This window comes from Lipotes vexillifer, unplaced genomic scaffold (genome assembly GCF_000442215.2).
Source record: "Lipotes vexillifer unplaced genomic scaffold, Lipotes_vexillifer_v1.1 scaffold217, whole genome shotgun sequence".
In the NCBI taxonomy this organism is placed as follows: Eukaryota; Metazoa; Chordata; class Mammalia; order Artiodactyla; family Lipotidae; genus Lipotes; species Lipotes vexillifer.
The window spans coordinates 6382798-6403744 of record NW_006788200.1 but is presented as its reverse complement, the minus strand read 5'-3'; the positions used below and the strand labels follow the sequence as shown (position 1 = coordinate 6403744).

General features: G+C 42.5%; 1 protein-coding gene across 2 annotated transcripts in view; it reads right to left on the bottom strand.

Moving 5' to 3' along the window:
- KDM3B (lysine demethylase 3B) overlaps positions 1 to 20947 on the bottom strand; it is a 59603-nt gene that overhangs the window by 9731 nt on the left and 28925 nt on the right. For both annotated transcript variants that reach the window (XM_007461415.1, XM_007461416.1), the window contains exons 8-15: positions 18520 to 19756; positions 17207 to 17408; positions 12748 to 12962; positions 11828 to 11980; positions 6380 to 6487; positions 4691 to 4818; positions 3328 to 3607; positions 2327 to 2583 (exon numbers count right to left, since the gene is read on the bottom strand). In XM_007461415.1, coding sequence (XP_007461477.1) covers positions 2327 to 2583; positions 3328 to 3607; positions 4691 to 4818; positions 6380 to 6487; positions 11828 to 11980; positions 12748 to 12962; positions 17207 to 17408; positions 18520 to 19756 — 2580 coding nt within the window. The remainder of the gene's footprint in view (positions 1 to 2326; positions 2584 to 3327; positions 3608 to 4690; positions 4819 to 6379; positions 6488 to 11827; positions 11981 to 12747; positions 12963 to 17206; positions 17409 to 18519; positions 19757 to 20947) is intronic.

Sequence of the window (20947 nt, the reverse complement as noted above, 5' to 3'; positions counted from 1 at the left end):
ATCCGTCCCCTACCAAGAATCTCTCATTTGTTTCAGCTGGTGGGAAAGCTCAGGCCCAGAGATGAAAGTGACATACCTAAGGTCATAGAAGTGAAGGAAGGGGAGGGCTTTTGTAAACTTGATAACACAATGTCTGAAGTATCACTAATCATGATCTCTACAGAGTATATGTAATCATATAACATCCTGGGAAAATTTAAAAAGAAAAAGGAGAACTGGGAGTTGGAGCAGTACAAATAAGACAGAGCTCAAAGTAATTTTTTTGGTTGTTTATCCAAAAGAGAAACAAATAACCCACATTGTACAAGCCTCAACCACCCACAGTTCATCAAATTCCAGTCATTAGTCATAAAATAGAATGAGAAACATATTTGTGTACTTGTTTGAAATGATCTCTGAAATATATAAACTGAAAATACAAAAGCAATGTATAAAAAGTAGGGGGGGAACTATATACATATTTTAATATCACTGAAAGGACAATCATGAAACAATGGTCACCTACAGAAAGGGAGGCAACAGTGGGAAGGAGACTTTTCACTGTATTTTTAAAATTTAAATTTTGTACGTTTTGAATTTATTAGTTCAGTAAATGCTTACTAAATACTTACGTATCAAACACTGTGGCACTAGGGATATAGTAGTGAATAAAAGAGACAAAAATGGGGAATTCCCTGGCAGTCTAGTGGTTAGGACTCTGCTTCCACTGCTGGGGACCTGGGTTCGATCCCTGGTTGGGGAACTAAGATCCTGAAAGCTGTGCAGCACAAAAAAACAAAAAAAAAAACAAAAAACAAAAAACAGACAAAAATGCCTTTAAGTGGAGGTGAGGCAGAAAATAAACAAAACACAGCAAGTCAGATAGTAATAAGTGTTATGGAAAAAGTGCAGGGCTTCCCTGGTGGCTCATTGGTTAAGAATCTGCCTGCCAATGCAGGGGACACGGATTCGAGCCCTGGTCTGGGAAGATCCCACATGCCACGGAGCAACTAAGCCCGTGTGCCATACTACTGAGCCTGCGCTCTAGAGCCCGTAAGCCACAACTACTGAGCTCAGGTGCCACAACTACTGAAGCCCACGCACCTAGAGCCCGTGCTCAGCAACAAGAGAAGCCACTGCAATGCAAAGCCTGCGCATCGCAAAGAAGCGTAGCCCTCACTCGCCACAACTAGAGAAAGCCCGCGCGCAGCAACAAAGACCCAATGCAGCCAAAAATAAATAAATAAATAAAGTTAAAAAAAAAAGTGCAGAGGAAACAGACATGAGTAGAGGATGGGAGTAGAATGGACTTTTAAAAAGGGTGATCTAAGAAGAAGGCTTACTGAAGAGGTGACATTTCAGGAGGGAGGAGAGGAAGTTGATTAAGAAGCAGGCCATGTTGTGACATGGGAAAGAGAGTTCTCGGTGGAGAAAAAGACAAGTGCAAAGGCTCTGAAGAGACAGCATGTCTGGCCATGTTCAAGAAACAGCAAGAAGGTGGGTGTGGCCAGAGCAGAGTGAACAAGAGGGAGAGTGGTAGTTGAAGTCAGGGAAGTGAGGGAAAGATAGGGCTGGAACGTTATAGTCCACTGAAAGGACTCTGCTTTTATTATGAAATTGGAAGCCCTTGAAAGATTTTAGGCAGAGGTGATATAATGTGACATATCTTAAAAGGACCACTCTAGCTGCTCTGTGTAGAAAGGGAAGAAATACAGAGGAAGTCTAAGGAGTTTACTACAAAAATTCAGGCAAGAGAGGATGTTGACTCAGACTGGAGAGGAAGCAGCGGAGCTGATAAGAAATGGGTGCACTCTGAATACATTCTGATGATCAAACTGAAAGGTTATGCTAACAGATTAGATACGAAATATGAGAGGGGAGTCCCAAAAGACTCCAAGATTTTTCGCCAAGGAATTGGAAGCCACTGACCAAGAGAAGCAAAAAATAAAGGAGATGCAGGCTCACAGGCAGAAGAATAGGAGAGTGTTTTTAGAGGTGTTAGGTTTGAGGCGTCTATTAGATACCCAAGAGAGTACAATATGAATGTACTGCCTACGTTTAAAAAAAATTTAATGTCTGTTATTGTCAAGAAAATAAAGTGATTTCTGCTGATGATTGAAAAACTTCAGTCTCAGTTTCTACTGACTTCCTAACATGGCACAAAAGGTTTACTACTTAAAAGGATCTCAAACATTCCCAAAATTTAATATAAAGAAAGATCTTGTCAGCTGGACTGATAATGTGGAGGACACAAGTCAGTCATATACCCTCTAACCCAGTTATCAGATCTCTGATGGTTCTTTCATGGAAAAGCAGCAAAGGCTAGAGTTGTAGAGAGGACACTTACTGCTGAGGATGTAGAGAAGACCGGGGGGAAGGGTATGCCTGTGTCCAAGGGGGTTTGAGGAAGCTTTCCGGGCCCGGAGTGGAGGAGGTCTCGAAGGCTAGAGCCTTCAGTTTTGTTGTTGGAGGCAGTGGGACCCAGTAACAGACTGTTAAAAAGCTTTGGAGTCAACGGAGAGACCTTTGCAGTGGAGTTGAATGAGTCCAGCCCAAAGGGTGAATGAGACTCTTTATTGAGCACCGACCTCAGGGACCCTGCTTCTGTAAGAACATAACCAGGAATAGCATTAGGCACAAGGAATACCCAGCAGGCAACTGACTCCTAAAAATCAGCCAAGTGGGAAAGAGGAAAGACTTTCCCCTCCCCGGCCCCCCAAACTACGTACGGTTTGTCTGGGCCAAGCCTGACGAGCTATGACTATGGCAGGTCTTGTGGGCCAAGGAGAAGCTCTCCTACTTCTTCCTTTCTTTTCCAGATCTGGATTTCAAACTTCCTTTTGTTCCCATCCATCTTTCGTCTCCCTCACTTTCTAAGACAGTGTTGCTTCAAGTGGGTCTCCAGAATACTTGTATTAGAATCACCTGGAGTGCTTGTTAAAAATGGAGATTCTTGGTCTTACTCCAAGAGATTTTCACTTAGTAGTTCTGGTGGGGCACAGGAATCTGCATTTTTAACGATTCCCCAGGTGATTTTGTGCCCACTGAAAAACAAGTCTAGCCCTCCTGGCTAGTAATACTGGCTATCAGGGCCGTTTGGGAAGCTTGTTAAAAATCTTATATTGATTTTGACTAAAGAGGTTTGGGGTAGAACCCAGGCATGTGCCTTTTTTAAAAAGCTCCACTTCTAGAAAGAAGTGGAAAGAGATTCCCTCATTTTACATGATCAGCCAGAGAAAGCAAGTGGCATGTTTCAAAAATGTGGATGGTAATGTGTGAGTTTGAAGAATCCCAGAATAACTCAAGTGTTCCACCCACAGGCAGGGCAGCGGCTTGTGTTAATCTCACCTTTTGTTTCTTCCTTAGCCTTCTGAGTTGCTAAATCCGCCAACCAGTGCAGGGCAGAGGAAGGTGGGCCTGTGTCAGGGCAAGGGGGCCTGATGGCTTTTAGCTCACTATTGCTATTTGACGCCGAACTGTCTGCTTTCAGAGGCTCGTCAGATCTGATGTCAGTACTGTCGACTTTGGCAACATGGTCAGTCTCTGGTTGTGTTACCGATGCAGTTCCTCCTCCACCTGAGAAGGTGGTTTCATTTCCAGAAGAGGCACTAGGGTTTATGCTAGGAAGCTATAGCACAGAACACCAACATGGTTAAAGTGTTGTCCTTGTGTAGAAAAAATATAATGCAAATAGTAATGACAGCTGACACTAAACAGGTCTGGGAAAGCAACTGTCCCATAAACTGCTATTTCACTCATTCATTAATTTAACATATATTTGTTGAGTCCTACAGTGTGACAGAAACTATGCTTGGTTCTGTGGAAAGAGCAGTGAACAAGACTTGAAAATAAAACAGTTTTTGTTTGGCATGCCTGAGGCTCAAATTCTGCACTGGCAAATTGGTGATTAGAACTTGACCGCATAGAGCTGTTCTGAGGATTAAATGAGATAGTACTGATATATGCAAAGAGCTCAGCATAGTGTCTGGCACACATAAATGCTCAATAAAATGGTTATTATTCTATTATTGAATTTTCCAGATGATTTGCTCTAATATGTCAACTCTACTGAAAAGATATTTTGAGATCTCTCAGCATTAATCCCTGTACCTCTTATTGATCATGTGTAGCATTCCTGGAAAGCCCTCCGAATGTAGAGGTGTATGTGTGGTTTTTTTCTTTTTTTTAAATAGCCTCTTATTCAAAATAGTCACCATCACATCAGAATGACCTCCACCTCTGACAGAGCAATGAGAAAATCACTGCCTCTCTGTGAAGGCTTAGGACTGCTTTCAGGGTAGAATGATCCCAGATCAGCAGGCTAATATTCATATTTCTTTCCTCAGTACCTAACATGACAAGGCAGGGACCATGCACACAAATAGGACTGTATTCCTAATGACCTTTTCTGTACTCTTCACCTACACAAGGAACCTGAGGTACAAATCTTGACAAGATGCAAAGAATCTCTTTGTGCTATTTATCAAAGAAGCCTGAATTGGTTTTAAAGACACATGAAGTGAAACTCATACCAGTCAGGGGGAATTTAAATCCCTTGAGTAACTTCTGGGGCTCTCTCTAGACAGGCCTCCCCATCCCCTAATTCCCCAGGAATCTGACAGTAGCCTGGGACAACAGAGGTGAAAATGAGGCACTTCCTGGTACAAAGAACTTGAGTTTCCCTCAGTTGTACCTATACACACCACTTTACCTGTGACATCCCATTAGTGACAGCAGGTCTCAACACAGATTTGTTTTGCCGGCTAATACAAGGGCAGTTTGCTTTAATTCCCCACTTGCCCCGGGCAGCATGTACCATGTCTCCAATATTGTAAAGAGCTGGAAAAAAAAAAACAATTAACCTTAGAATAATTGTATGTGCCAGGTATTGTGCTAAAGACCTTATTTACATTATCTCTCTCAAGCTTTACCACATTTCAATGAGGTAGCAGCCTGTACCCTCAATTTTTTTTAAAGCTATTTTTAAAAAATTTTTATTTATTTTTTATTTTTGGGTGCATTGGGTCTTTGTTGCTGTGTGTGGGCTTTCTCTGGTTGCGGTGAGTGGGGGTTACTCTTCATTGCGGTGTGCGGGCTTCTCATTGCAGTGGCTTCTCTTGTGGAGCACGGGCTCTAGGTGCACAGGCTTCAGTAGTTGTGGCACGCGGGCTCAGTAGTTGTGGCTCGCGGGCTCTAGAGCGCAGGCTCAGTAGTTGTGGCACACGGGCTTAGTTGCTCCGCGGCATGTGGGATCTTCCCGGACCAGGGCTTGAACCCTTGTCCCCTGCATTGGCAGGCGGATTCTTAACCACTGCACCACCATGGAAGCCCAGTACCCTCAATTTTTGATGATGAAACTGAGACTCAGAGAAGTTAGGTTATTTGCTTAAGTACATAAAGTTGGTAAATGAAAGTACCAAGACTTTAACCCAGGTCTATCTAGCACTAAAGTTCTGTGCACGCCTAACCACTAAGCTACACTCCCTCCCTCCTCTAGTAAACGTTAACAAGGTGTCCTTTAGCAGAAACTCTAGGGGTAGATTCCCTATTGTTCAAGCATATGTAAACATTTTGAATTGTATACTTGAGATTTACTGTAAGTTATACCTAAAAAAAAAAAATAGACCAATGTAAACTTTACACAAACATTTAACCAATGCTTAGGATCGGTAGGGAGCAGACATCTGACCACTGCACTCAAGGAGATCTTCTGCCTCACATGCACTGGGTTATAAAGATCCAGGGGGTGGCTCCCCAAAGTGGAGAAGAATATAGGCAGAGGATTCACCAACTTCAGTGTGTGTATGTTAATGGAACTGTGGAAGCTGGAAACAGTCTATCTGGAGGAATCAATGAAGTAAGCTGCCACAAGACAATTCATTCCTACTGTTAAGCTGCCTTCTTCATGGATTCAAGAGCTTTGATTAGCTTCAGCTGGATTTTTATAAACCTAGAACCAAAGGTCTTTCTGGAAGCCAGGGGACTGGCTTTTTCTTTCTTTCTTTTTTTTTTTGCTGGGCCACACAGCTTGTGAGATCTTAGTTCCCCGACCAGGGACTAAACCTGGGCCCTCGGCAGTGAGAGCACAGCGTCTTAACCACTGGACCACCAGGGAATTCCCGAACTAACTTTTTCTATTCTGGTCCTGCCGACCATAGGAATGTAAAATGACATCTGAAAAGCAACCAACCCCTCCACCCAGAAAGGTGAGGCAAAGTGGGCGCAGTGGCTGCACACAATCTAACATTTCTGAAGATTCAAATTCTCAGGGAAATCTAGTGAGGCTTAAAAAGAGTCAAGGTGAGATAAACCATTTTACCAAATGTTATGGTGTGTAAATTACAGCTCAATTAAAAACATCTTTTTTCCCCCACCAAATCTAAAAAAGGAATTCCTTTACCTGTGCCCGGGATGATCTGTGTGGGCATGAGATTCTCTGGTTCATGGGACTGCCCCTTTGCACACTTCAACCAGGAGAAAACCTCTTCATCACCTATCTCTTCTGTCTCTGAAACAGAAATGAAATGACTTTACTTATCTTATGAGGGTCACAAGATGTATCTCTCTCAGTAAGTCAGAGTTTCAGACTTTACAGGCCAATTTTTTCACGGGTCAAAGAAAATAACAGCTAACTTTAAAAAATACTGCTACACTGAGGTATAATTTACATAAAATTAATTCAACAATTTAAAGTGTACACTTCAATGAATTTAGACAAATGTATATAGGTGTAGAAACAGTACTACATTCAGGATTTAGAACTCTTCTATCCCTTCATAAAGTTCCCTTCAGCCCTTTACAGTCAATACCCTTTCCTCAACCCCTGGCCACCAACGACCAACTTTCTAACACTAAAATTTTGCTTCTTCTAGAATTTCATATCACTGGAAACATATGGTATGTCATTTGTCATTTGTGTTGGGCTTCTTTCATTTAGCAGTGATTTTGAGATTCATCCATATTGTTGCATTTATCAGTAATTCATATCTTTTTATGTCTGAGTGCTGTTCCATAATATGGATGTACCTTATTGTGTTTACCCACTTATCAGCTGGTAAATAGTTGGATTGTTTCCCATTATTGGCTATTATGAATAAAGTGCTACAAACATTCAAGTACAAGCCTTTGTGTGGACATATTTTCATTTCTCTTGGAAATACCTAAAAGTGGAATGCTAGTTTATGTCTAAATTTATAAAGAAATGGCTATACTGCTTTCCAAAGTGATGGTACCAAATTGCATTACTATCAGCAATGTTTACTAAGTTTTAGTTGCTCCACATCCTTGACAGCACTTTTGTACTCTCAGTTTTAAAAATTTTAGCCATCCTAGTGGGGTTGATGGTTTCTCATTATGGTTTTAATTTGTATTTCCCTAGTAAGTTATGATAGTTTTTTCCCATGTGTTTATTTCCATTGATCTATCTTCTTTGATGAAGTACCTGTTCAAATATTTTGCCCATTTAAAACCTGGGTTTTGGTGGGGACTTCCCTGGTGGCGCAGTGATTAAGAATCCGCCTGCCAACGCAGGGGACACGAGTTTGAGCCCTGGTCCGGGAAGATCCCACATGCTGCAGAGCAACTAAGCCCATGCACCATAACTACTGAGCCCGCATGCCACAGCTACTGAAGCCCACGTACCTAGAGCCTGTGCTCCCCAACAAGAGAAGCCACCGCAATGAGAAGCCCGTGCACCGCAACAAAGAGTAGCCCCCGCTCTCCGCAGCTAGAGAAAGCCTGAGAGCAGCAACAAAGACCCAACTCAGCCAAAAACAAATAAATTTAAAAAGTAAAAAAAAAAACAACTGGGTTTTTTGTCTTCTTGTTATTGAGTTTTAAGAGGTCTTTATTATAGATGCAAGTTCTTTAGCAAATATGTGATCAGCAAATCTTTTCTCTCACTATGTGGCTTGCCTTTTCCTTTACTTAATATCTTTTGAAGAGCAGTTTTCGAATTTGATGATATTAATTTTTCTTTTGTTTTTTGTGTCTTATCTAAGAAATATTTATCTAACTCAAGGACACAAAGGTCTTCTATTTTTTTCCTAGAGGTTTTAGAGTTTTAACTTTTATGTTTAGGTCTATGATTTACTAGAGTTAATTTTTTGTATATAATGTGAATAAAAATAGTTCATTTGATTATTTGAATATGTATATACAGTTATTTCAGTACCATTTGTGAAAGGACTATCTTTTCCCATTCAATTACCTTGGCACCTTTGCAGCTAATCAGTTGAATGTATATGCGTGGGTTTACTTCTAGACTCTGTTGTGTTGTACTAACCAGTGTCTTGATTACTGTAGCTTTATACAAAGTCTTAAAATGAAGTAGTATAAATCCTCCAACTTCATTCTTCTTTTTCAAAATTTTGGTTATTCTAGGTCATTTGTATTTCATATAAATTTTAGAAACAACTTGTCAATTTCTACAAAAAGGCCTATTGGGATTTTCATTGGAATTGCACTTAATTATAGATCAATTTGGAAGAACTGACATCTTAATATTCAATCTTCTATCCATGAATACAGTACATCTCTCCATTTATTTATTTTTTATTTTTTTGTGGTACGCAGGCCCCTCTCACTGCTGTGGCACACGTCTGTGTGTGCGGAGCACACGCTCTGTTGCGGAGCACACGCTCTGTTCGCGCCGGCTCAGCGGCCATGGCTCATGGGCCCAGCCGCTCCGCGGCCTGTGGGATCCTCCCGGAACGGGCCATGAACCCACGTCCCCTGCATCGGCAGGTGGACTCTCAACCACTGCGCCACCAGGGAAGCCCCGGTGTGGTTTTCTTAACGTATTTTCTGTTTGAGGATTATTGTTGGATTTGTGGTGTTATAGCTTTTTCATCAAATTTGGAAAATTTTTGGCTTTATTTGTTCAAATATTTTTTCTGTCTCTGCCCTCCTGCCCTCTCTCTTTCTGGAACTCCATTTATAAGTTTTGGAGACTGCCCAATATATCCTGTAGTTCAACAAGCCACTCTTCAACTTATAAATTTCTTTCTTCTCTCTGTGCTTAGTTTTTATAGTTTCTATTGCTGTCTTCAAGCTCACTGTTTCTTCTGCAGTATCTAATCTGCCACCTAGTGTAATTTTTGGGGGGAGATATTTTTTATCTCAAGAAGTTTCATTTGGGTCTTTTACAGGTCTTCTGTTTTTCTCATTATGTTTTCCTTTATGTCCAAGCATATTTAAAAGTTTTATAATAGCTGTTTTAGGTCCTTGTACAATAATTTCATCACTACTGTCATTTCTGGATTTGTTCTACAGATCGTTTTTTTTTTTCTTTTTTCCAGATTATTGGTCATATTTTTCTGCTTTTCTGTATATCTGATCATTCTTCACTGAATGCAGAGCTTTGTGAGTTTTATGTTCAGAGTACTGGATTTTGTTGTAATCCTTTAAAGAATGTTTGGTTTTAGTGTGGCATATAACTAAGTAACTTGTAGATGAATTTGATCCTTCCAAGGCTTGCTTTACACTTCATTATGGCAGCTCCAGAGCAGCCTGTATTCTGGGACAACATTAATCTTACTACTAAGGGTGTGACTCTTTTGAACTCTATCCAGTGTCTCTCCACTCTGGTTGGTGGGAATACAAACTGTCAGTTCTGTATACTACTCAGTTGATTGCCTTGAGGAAAGTTTCACCTTATGCATGTGCAGATCACTATAAGACAAAAAAAATTTAGACGATTTCTCCACAGATCTCTGGTGTTCTCTCTGTGTAGTTGTAACCTCTTTAGTACACTACCTTACTCTTCACAGATTCTGATCTCTGTCTCAACTCATGAGATTGCCAAACTCTATTTTAGTCGCCTTTCCCTGTGGTACAGGAGGGAAACTGCCTCCAAGCAGTAAACTGGGGCAACTGTAAGATTTACCTTGTTTCTTCCCTTTTCTTAGGGAACACAGACTCAAAGTGCCTGCTGTCTAATATCTGAAATTGTGGTTTCATATATTTTGTCTGGTTTTCTTGTTGTTTATGGCAGGAGGGCAATTTGTGCAGAAGTTTATCTTTCATGGGCAAAAATGGAAGATCTTAGCTCCATTAACATGTAGAACCTAGTGGATGTCAGGCCCTGTGTTAACCACTTTACATACATCATCTCATTTAATCGTCAAAACAATGCTGTGAGGGACATACTCATATTATCTTTGTTTTATAGACAAGGAAACTGAGGTTCTGAGGGTTTAAGTAGCTAACCCAAGATACCATAGTTGGCATAATAACGTGTGCAAGTAGGATTCAGATCCCAGTAGCCTAAGCTCTAAAACCACTGTTACAATGGTTACACTGTATCTTAGAAGAGGGAAGAATGAGGAAGTGGTGGGCAATAAGGTAAAGCAAAAACAAAGTGAAGCAAAGGATTTGAATAGACATTTTGCCAAAGAAGATAAACATAGGGCCAATAAGCATATGAAAAGATGCTCAACATCTATAGTCATCTGGGAAATGCAAGTCAAAAACCACACAGTGAGGGACTTCCCTGGTGGTGCAGTGGTTAAGAATCTGCCTGCCAATGCAGGGGACACGGGTTCGAGCCCTGGTCCAGGAAGATCCCACATGCCATGGAGCAACTAAGCCTGTGCGCTGCAACTACTGAGCCTGTGCTCCAGAGCCCGCGAGCCGTAACTACTGAAGCCCGTGCTCCACAACTACTGAAGCCTGCGCACCTAGAGCCCATGCTCCACAACAAGAGAAGCGACCACAATGAGAAGCCCGCGCACCACAACAGAGTAGCCCCCACTCGCCGCAACTAGAGAAAGCCCGTGTGCAGCAATGAAGACCCAATGCAGCCATAAATAAATAAATAAATAAATAAATTTATTAAACACACACACACACACACACACACACACACACACACACAATGATATACTACTTCATAGCCACTATGATGGCTACAATTAAAGACATTTAATAACAAGTGTTGACAAGGATGTGGAAAAACTGAAATCCTCGTACATTGCTGGTGGAATTATAAAATGGTGCAGCTACTTTGGAATACAGTTTGGCAGTTTCTGAAAGGGTTAAAAATAGAACTGCCATATGCCCCATCAGTTCCACTACTAGGTATATCCTCAAAAAAAATGAAAACATATGCTCACACAAAAACTTGTACACAAATGTTCCTAGTGGCACTATTCATAACAGCCCAAAGTAGAAACAACCTACATGTCCATTGACTGATGAATGGATGAAGAAAATGTAGTATATCACACAATGGAATATTACCTGGCAATACAAAGGAATGAATTAGGTGCTATAACATGGATGAAACTTTGAAACAGTATGCTAAGTGAAAGAGGCCAGTCACAGAAGGCCAAATATTGTATGATTCCATTTATATGACATGTACAGAATAGGCAAATCTATATAGACAGTATGTAGATTAGTGGTTACCAAGGCCTAAGGAGGGGGAGGAATGGGGAGTGGCAGCTAATGGGTGTGAAGTTTCTTTTTGGAGCAGTGAAAATGAAATTACTATATAACCTTGAGAATATACTATACTATGGTGATGACTATATAACCTTGAGAATATACTAAAAACCTTTGAACTGTACACTTTAAAAGGGTGAATTTTACAGCATATGAATTATATCTCAAAAAAAGATGTTATTAAAAAAAACAAAACCAGGGAAGACGAAGATTTACTCTTGGCTTGTTTTAACCTTCCCAGTCAGGCTGGAGTATTGGCAATTTTAAGACCTCACAATGTGACAAAACATAAATGAAGCTAAACACTAAAGAGGAGGCGCAAACCCATTTCTGCTTCAATTTCCAAGTCCACACCTCCACTGACAGTTTACCTTTAGAACTGCACAGGACAATATTTGCTCACCACTGCGTGGTCGGCTTTTCCTGAGCCTGTAACAGTCAAGGCAGACCCCAAATCCGCATTTGCGACAAACCCAGTGGATGTTGAAGAGAGTTGTTTCACATACATCACACATCTCCCGTACACCACGCACTGCTCGCTTCCATGCCACTTTCTCTGGTGGAAAAAGGAAGAGGAATACTGTTGGCACTGACCATCCTGAGCAACAGCAAAAGATCCCAGACCCACTGATTTCTACTCAAGTGTTTTGTCTAGCAATTAAACTCAAAGGTTCATGAAGGCTGTATTTCTATAATTGTAAGAGAAACAAAATACATGGAATTTCTAATATTTCTGAACAAGTGTCAATGAGAATGAATGCCACATGTTGTCATTTAAGATACTATAAAATTTTCAATTTGGGGAATTTTGAAACAAGAGGATTCTTTTCTTAAAGTGTAGGGCATAATTTCATAGTACAATATTCCTTGGTCTAGAAATAGGGTACAGTATCTCATAGACATGGAAATATCAAAAATGTCTGAAAAATGTGGGTTCTAGGTATGAAACACAACAACCAGTAGCACTTCATCTATTCACAAACCATCAAGTATCACTAACACAAATTAGTTCAAAGCAAACTGAAAATATTCAGCGTGAATCAAACCCAAACAGGGATCAAAATGCAAATTATGACAACTGTGCTACAACAATGAAAGACAAACAGGGAAGGAATTTTTAGTTTGTTAACTGCCAAAGACTAAAAGAATGAGGACTGTTGGATACAGGTGTGGCTTCAACTATTTACTACAAAGAGAAGTTTTATCGGCCTTAATTCATCCATAGAAAATGCCACCTGCCACTCCTTCCACACCTCCCTTTAAGCAAAAGAAAATGAGTTTCCAACTAGAACTGACTGGAAGACAAGCGAGAGGGTGCCTTACGGTGTGGCTCCACCATCATCATGGCCTCCTTCTCAGACATCACAAGCTGGCAGAACTGGTCTCCAACGTTGGCAAGAATGTATTTTGAGGTTTCTAGGTCTATTCCTTCTGCTAGGGAGGAAGAGGGAATCCACAGGTTCATGGCATCAGGGTCACTTTGCTGGGGACTCAGAAACCCCTCCACTCGGAGTACCCCCTTTCGAGTGAAGATCAACCTGAGACAGGAAGGTACACAGTCAAATACATAGTAAATAGCAGCAACCATGCAAACCAACACACACTTAAAATCCTAGGACCTAAAAGAAATTAAATGACACATAACAGGAATCAGACTGAGTTAAGAAATTTCACTGTATTAGACCAACACAGTATGCACTAATAGGAAGGCTTGTTAACACCTAGTAGGTCTGGGTTCTTTAAAAAGCTGTCCCCAGAAATGTCCACCAGTTTCTCCAACCACCTGTTCCACACCAGCACCCACAGCACTGAATGTGACCAGAGAAAAATACAGAGCTATGCTCACTATCACACTTGAAATTCATGTCTACTTACGTGAACCCTTAATATTGCCTGGCAGCCACAATACAGTTTTCTAGTGTGCTCCCTCTCCTAGATGCCTATTTAATATCTTCTCCTTTCTTTTCAAACCTCCAGTATTACTTTCCCCACAAGGACCTTACTAAGTATTTCACTGAAAAAATTCCGCAAGGAGCCAGAAGAGAATTCCCACAAGCTCCCACCACCACACTACCACACATTCTTGTCACTGGCCCCATGTACTCCATTTCATCTTCTGCTACTATGGATGAACTAGGTACCAGTGAAGACCAACCTCTCCACCTATGTTCTGCATCCTATCCTCTTGCATAGGCATCCCTCCACTAATTCTCTCTTCCACATCATCTATTTTCCTCTCTACTGAATCACTCTTGTCAGTATTTGAACATGCTATCTCAAAAATCCCCTTGATCCCACACCCACCTCCTCCATTTATCAGTTTGTAAGAGCAGTTTCTTTCTTTTTTTTTGCAGTACGCGGGCCTCTCACTGTTGTGGCCTCTTCCGTTGTGGAGCACAGGCTCCAGATGCGCAGGCTCAGCGGCCATGGCTCACGGGCCCAGCCGCTGCGCGGCACGTGGGATCTTCCTGGACCGGGGCACGAACCTGTGTCCCCTGCATCGGCAGGCGGACTCTCAACCACTGCGCCACCAGGGAAGCCCAAGAGCAGTTTCTTAAAAGAGTTGTCTATACTGACAGTCACCAGTTCCTTTTCCTTTTATTTTCTCTTAATCCACGTCATTCAGGCTTTCTCCCACCAATCTATCAAAATTGGTTTTGTTTTTTTTTGCCATGCCATGTGGCATACGGGATCTTAGTTCCCTGATCAGGGATCGAACCGGCGCCCCATGCAGTGGAAGTGTGGAGTCTTAACCACTGGACTGCCAGGGAAGTCCCAAAACTGTTTTTGACAATGTCATTCCCCCTTGTTAAATCCAATGGTCATTTTCAGTCCTTAACTGACCCCACCCAATCACCAACATTTGCCAGAGTTCATAATTCCTTCCCGGAAATACTTTCTTCAGTTGTCTTCCAGGATACCTCACTGGCTGTTCTTTCTTAGCCTCCTTTACTAGTTCCTCCTCATCTTTCCGATCTCTAAATGCTGGAGAGCTTCAGAACTCAGTCCTTGGACTACTTCTCTTCTCTGTCTAGACTTTGACTCCTTAAGTGATCTCAGTTAGACTCACAGCTTTAAATACCCAGTGACATCCACATTTTTATCTCCAGCTTGGACTTCTTCCCTCAACTCTGGAGTCGTATATCCAGCTGCTCTTTCTTCTTTTTTTTCCTTTTTGGGCGCACCACGCAGCTTGTGGGATCTTAATTCCTTGACCAGGGATTGAATCCAGGCCCTTGGTAATGAGAAGGCAGAGTCCCAACCATGGGACCACCAGGGAATTCCCCAGCTGCCCTTTCAACATCTCTACTTGGAAATCTAATAGGAATCTCTAATTTAACATATCTAAGTTAAAACTCCTGCACTTCCGCAGTGGTTAAGAATCCTCCTGCCAATACAGGGGACATAGGTTCGATCCCTGGTCCAGGCAGACCCCACATGCTGTGGAACAACTAAGCCCGTGAGCCACAACTACTGAGCCCACGCACCACAACTACTGAAGCCACGTGCTGCAACTACTGAAGCCCATTCACCTAGAGCTCGTGCTCCACAACAAGAGAAGCCACCACAATGAGAAGCCTGCACACCACAACAAAGACCCAACACAACCCAAAATAAAAAAATAAAAATAGGGCTTCCCTGGTGGCGCAGTGCTTGAGAGTCCGCCTGCCGATGCAGGAGACGCGGGTTCGTGCCCCGTTTCGGGAAGATCCCACATGCCGCGGAGCGGCTGGGCCCGTGAGCCATGGCCGCTGAGCCTGCGTGTCCGGAGCCTGTGCTCCGCAAATGGGAGAGGCCACAACAGTGAGAGGCCCGCATAACGCAAGAAAAAAAAAAAAAATAAAAAAAAATAAATAAATAAAAATAAATTAACTAATTAAAACTCCCCATTTTCCTCCTCAAACCCACTTTTCCCTAAGAAATCACCTTACCAGTAAATGGTAATTCCATTCTTCCAGTTTTTAGGCCAGAAGCTGTAAAATCATCTTTGATTCTTCTTTCATATCCCACATGCAATCCATCAGAAAAGCATGTGGCTCTACCTTCAAAATATATCCTTAATTTAACCACCTCTCATCACCTATTAATACCTTCCTACACTAAGCCACCATCATTTCTCACCTGGATAATTCCAATATTCTCCTAATTTCTCCCTGCTTTTGCCTCAATATAGTCTACTCTCAAGAAGGTAGTCACAGTGATCCTTTAAAACATTCATCAGTGTTACTCATCAGCTCAAAATCTCCAACAACTGTTTCTTCAGCATAAAAGCCAGGGCCCTTAAGAGTAGCCCTTTACAATCTGGACCTATCATTAACTCTTTGACTTCACTCTTTTCCCCCGCTTGCTTACTCTCTTTTACCCACCCTAGCTCCATGAACACACTGGAAATATTCCAGCCTCAAGACAGTTGATGTTGCTGTGCCCTCTATCTCGAATACTTGTCTCCCAGAAAAATGCGTGACTTACTCCCCTCACCTCCTTTAGGTCTTTACTCAAAATTCACTTTCTCAAGTCATCCTTTTTTTTTTTTTTTTTTGCCTTGCCACATGGCATATGGGATCTTAGTTCCCCAACCAGGGATCGAACCTGCGCTCCCTGCAGTGGAAGCGAGGAGTCCTAACCACTGGACCGCCAGGGAATTCCCCCATCAAGCCATCCTATTTAACTGTAGCTTCCTCCAATAAAGATATAAAAATAGGGCTTCCCTGGTGGTGCAGTGGTTGAGAGTCCACCTGCTGATGCAGGGGACACGGGTTCGTGCCCCGGTCCAGGAAGATCCCACATGCCGCAGAGCAGCTGGGCCCATGAGCCATGGCCACTGAGCCTGTGCATCCGGAGCCTGTGCTCCGCAACAGAAGAGGTCACAACAGTGAGAGGCCCGCGTACCGCAAAAAAAAAAAAAAAGATATAAAAATAAATAAATAAATAATAAAAACAAAAAAACACATAAAAATCAAAACTTTTATTTCATGCTGGAGCCATCAATGTCTTTCCCTCCTTTTTCTTCCTCACAGTTATTACAGACTGACATACTATATATTTAACCTTTTTTTTCTTATTCACTCTCTGCGTCTCCACAAGCCTCCTGAGGGCAGGAATTTGATGGTTTTATGTACTGTTTAATCCTCAATGCCCACAACAACGGCTGGCACACATTAAGTGCTCAATAAATATTTGCTGAATAAGTGAATCCATGCCACATGGATAAACCACCTGGATTTCTTTATTTAAAAAACTAAGGACACTTGAATGATTGCTTAGAAGAAATTCCTCTTCTAAGTTTATCAAGCAGAAGAAAAGTGACTAAATAGCTGTTGTTTGGTAAAAGCAAGGGATATTCCTAGGATTTTCAACAGTTATCTCTATTTCACATTATCTCCTAATCTTACTTCCCCTTCTCTGTAGCAGACTCAAGTTACTCTAGCACTAAAAAGGAATAAGTGGTCAGGCAGATCTATGACACAAAATGGCATCCTTCTGCTCACACCACTGGTTTCAAATGGAACCCAAGTTAGGAATAACTCAACACAGCTCAGGGGGCAGCAGGTAAGATTGTTCAATTTCAATTCTCTAAGGACAAAGTCACATATCATTTCACAATCCAAACAACTAAGTGGCCACTAATGGGATGGCAGAACCTTAGCACAGACTCTAAGAGCAATGCAATTTAGGAAAACAGTAAAACGATGGTGAGATATGTTTACCCATTCAGAGAAAGAGTGGAAGTTAAGTGTCACTAATGAAACTGGGAAGGAGATGAAGAGAGGAGTCTGAGTACCTCCGGAAGTGAAAGAAGCGGCAAGCCACAGTGGAATCATCTTGCTCTTGTTCCTTAAACTTCCGATACCGCTCCAGGCGGCACTCACGACACTTGTGCAGATGAGGGGCTACATTGATGCATGACCCATCCTGCAGGAAGGGCTCTCCGGACTGCTTCAGCTTCTTCACTTTGCTCACATCTTTCAGTACTGACTGGCCAACTGTGGCAAGGGAGGGGGAGAAATGGTTGGTCATGAAAGGTTTAAATGAGACTCAATAACAGAATCCTCCTGGGAACAGTCACTTGTCCTGACCTGAGTCACTCCTCCTTGCACTGAATGGGCATAAGCCCATCAGGTCTATCCTTGACAGAAAAGGAGCACAGGGAACAAAGGCTTCAACTAGGAGTTAAAGACCATGGAGAATTTGTGGGAAGTACCCCATGACAACAAAACAACTCTGAGCATGGGTGAGGAAAACTCAAGACAGCAGAAGCCTCTTGCCACTAGCCCCTCAGGATATGACTGTTCTACTAATCAAGAACTCTTGGGGTTCCCATGGGATACCAAATCCTAACAAGAATGGCAACTTTTACCATCAGACTTTCTCTTAGACACTTGCCCTTATACAATTTTGGACCACAACCTCACTCCATAGGAATTAACAGCTTTTCGAAGAGGTGTTAAAACCACATATATGTGACAGAGAGGAGCAAACTGAGGAGTGGTTCGCTTTGCTTCATCAACTCTACTAAAGCCTGTGATGTAGGACTTCCCTGGTGGTGCAGTGGTTGAGAGTCCGCCTGCCGATGCAGGGGACACGGGTTCATGCCCCGGTCTGGGAACATCCCACATGCCGCGGAGCGGCTGGGCCCGTGAGCCATGGGCCGCTGGGCCTGCGAGTCCGGAGCCTGTGCTCCGCAACGGGAGAGGCCACAACAGTGAGAGGCCTGTGTACCATAAAAAAAAAAAAAAAAAGGCTGCGATGTGAGAATGAAGACTAGTACTGAGTAACTCGCCTAAGTAAATAAAAGAGGAAGGGCCAAAGGCAAGAGAAATACACAAGAGTTCCTGACGGAAAATAACAGACTATCAAGACTTTTTGGGATTATCATTACACAGGACACATACCCCTCTTACAGTACTGGTATAGATCAATCCTGCCCTGAACCAGAGGGTCTGATGAGGGGCCCCTACTGTGCCCTTTTGACTATGTAATTCTATGAGATTATAGAACTTTCCATCAGAGAGAGGGCCTCTGCTGCCCAAGAGCACAACAAGCATTTAAAGCTAGTGCCAGAGCCAAGCCCACGTATAAGCCCAGCAGGATCACCTTTCAAGGGGGCAGTCCGAGGCCGGCCTTTGGGGGCCTGCTTCCCTTTGCCTTTTCCCAGCAGCAGCTCAGCACCGCGCTCCCCATTGGGGCCCAGCTTCCCCATCAGGTGCTCCGGAATCCCCTTCAGGCCGGTCTTGGCTTGCAGCTGCTCCTCAGAATCGCTCAAATCTGACAGGTCGCTATTGGTACTGGAGTCCGAGTCTTGTCTGCAAGCCAAGCTTCTCTCATCCAGTGAGAACCTTTTCACAGCTTCAAAAGGAGCTTTGTTCTCCTGTGAAAAATCTGCTGGGGAGGACAGAAAGCTGCCTGAGTGTCTGCCAAAGACGTTACTAAAGGTTTTAAGGAGAGGATTGTCCTGCTGCCCAGGCCCCACAGTTGGTCTCTCCTCTGTGGGGCTAGAGGAGAGAGTAGGCATCTCAATGGGCTGGGTGAGGCTGCTGGTGGGTGAACTGGACCGGCCATTCCCCATGGCAGAGAGGCTTGGCCCCCCAGTGGTAAGAGCTGAGCCCAGAACACCAGACACCAGTTTGGAGGAGTCAGTTGTGATGAAAAGGGTTTTCTTCTTTGCTAAAGATGCTGAATCTGTAGAGGAGTGAGACTCGGGCCAGCTGGGTGCTGCCTTGGAGGTGACAGTGGTAGCAGAGGAAGAGCTACCTGATGCCTGAGATGCAAAGCTGCTGAAAGGGCTATGTTCAACTTTCTCCACAAATGCCAAGAAAGGGTTAGGAGGCTCTTCTCGGGACAGTTTAGGGGGCTGTAAAAATAGATTTTCATGACTGTCTGGGGTGCGGGCATTTAGGAGGCTCCGTGGGAAGGCTGGCGTGAGGGTGGGCATGGACTCTGCAGGCACTTTCCGATCCACAGAGCTTCCAGCCTTAGAGCCTGATTTAGTGTCTGCTCCAAGAGCGGATCTTCCTTTACATAGGCTCTCAAGGCTTTGTTTGAATGAGTCTCGACTGGAGGAATCATCAGCCAAACTCTCTGAAACAGTAGTGAAGTAGTTACTGGTGGGTAAAGTTTGGGACATGCATTGAAAAAACAAGTTTTTGGAGAGATCAGAGTCTTTCTGAGACTCTGGTGCAGAGCTACAGCCAAAAGAGAAGCCCAAAGGTTTGTTCTCTGTAGCTAGAACCCCATTGGACTGGCTCCTTCCACTTCCAAAAGTCAAAGCTTGTGATGAACTCGGGAGAGATGCTCCAAATCCAGAAGAGGCCAGAACAGAATTTCTTGAATTCTGAAAAGAGAGAAGATAGCCTGAGTTAATGATGCTGGCTTCTCTTGACAATCTTACGATATCTTCTTGGACCTAGGCCAACATTTCCTGTGGGTCAATCAACTTTTCTCTCCTACAATTTCAGGAAAACTGTTCTTATACCTGTATTTCACCAGGGAAGAAAACTGCCACAGACAGCACAGGGGGATCTTTAGCAAGGTAAGCTAGAGATGGCAGGATGAATGATATCCTGCCATTCCCTTGGTTGTTAGCCAACTGGTTGTCAGAGCACTTGGAGGCTGTGTAGGCTTCTGAGTATCTATTTAGAAATGAAGACTCCACCAGGAACCGAAGAAAAGGGCTCCCCAATAGACATCAGCTTTTACTCTGAAATATAGTGAAATATTACTAGTGACCCTGTAATATTAATCTATCTCAAAGACCTTAGGGGCTATGGTTAAAGTTTCGGTTTATTTAAGCCATTGCAAATTGCCCATATTACAAAAGCAACTTCAGCCCTATGAAAAGCCCACTGTACATTAAGGAAAAGTATTTTCTTTATTAGTCTGAAACTCACCAAGATGGACCCTTTTGGAATTTGGCCATTTATTTTTATTTATGGGTCCAAGTCAACCTAAAAGTTGAATTATCTGTTTCAATTAAGGTTAGACCTAAAGGTGCTAAATTAAAGAAGGCACACCAGTTACTGAACCCTTCTGTTATCATTAGGATCTAACAAGTCTCCAAAGTGGAAAACTGTAGACACTGATACACCCAAAAAATAAAAGCATTCAGCATAACAAATTGGAGAATGAAAAAACACTTTCTTTTTTTTGATACCTTAAAAATGCTAACTTCTGCATTTGAATAAAGAAGGATGTATACATAAAGAAGGGTTAGAATCACTTTCATATGGTATATTACACACCCATATATGTGCGTAATACAGAGAAATATCCATAGGTAGGTACGAGCACTTATGTAATACATGGAAATAAAAATTATTCCATGACTGCTTAATGGATATGGAGTTTCTTTTTGGGGAGAAGAAAATTTCTTTAACTAGATAGTGGTGATGGTTGCATAACACTGTGAATGTATAATGCCACAGTACTGTATACTTCAAATGGTGTGAGTGGTAAATTTTATGTTATGTGTTACTTTACCATAATTTAAAATAATTTATGCCAGATAAATGAAAGGGTGTTGTTA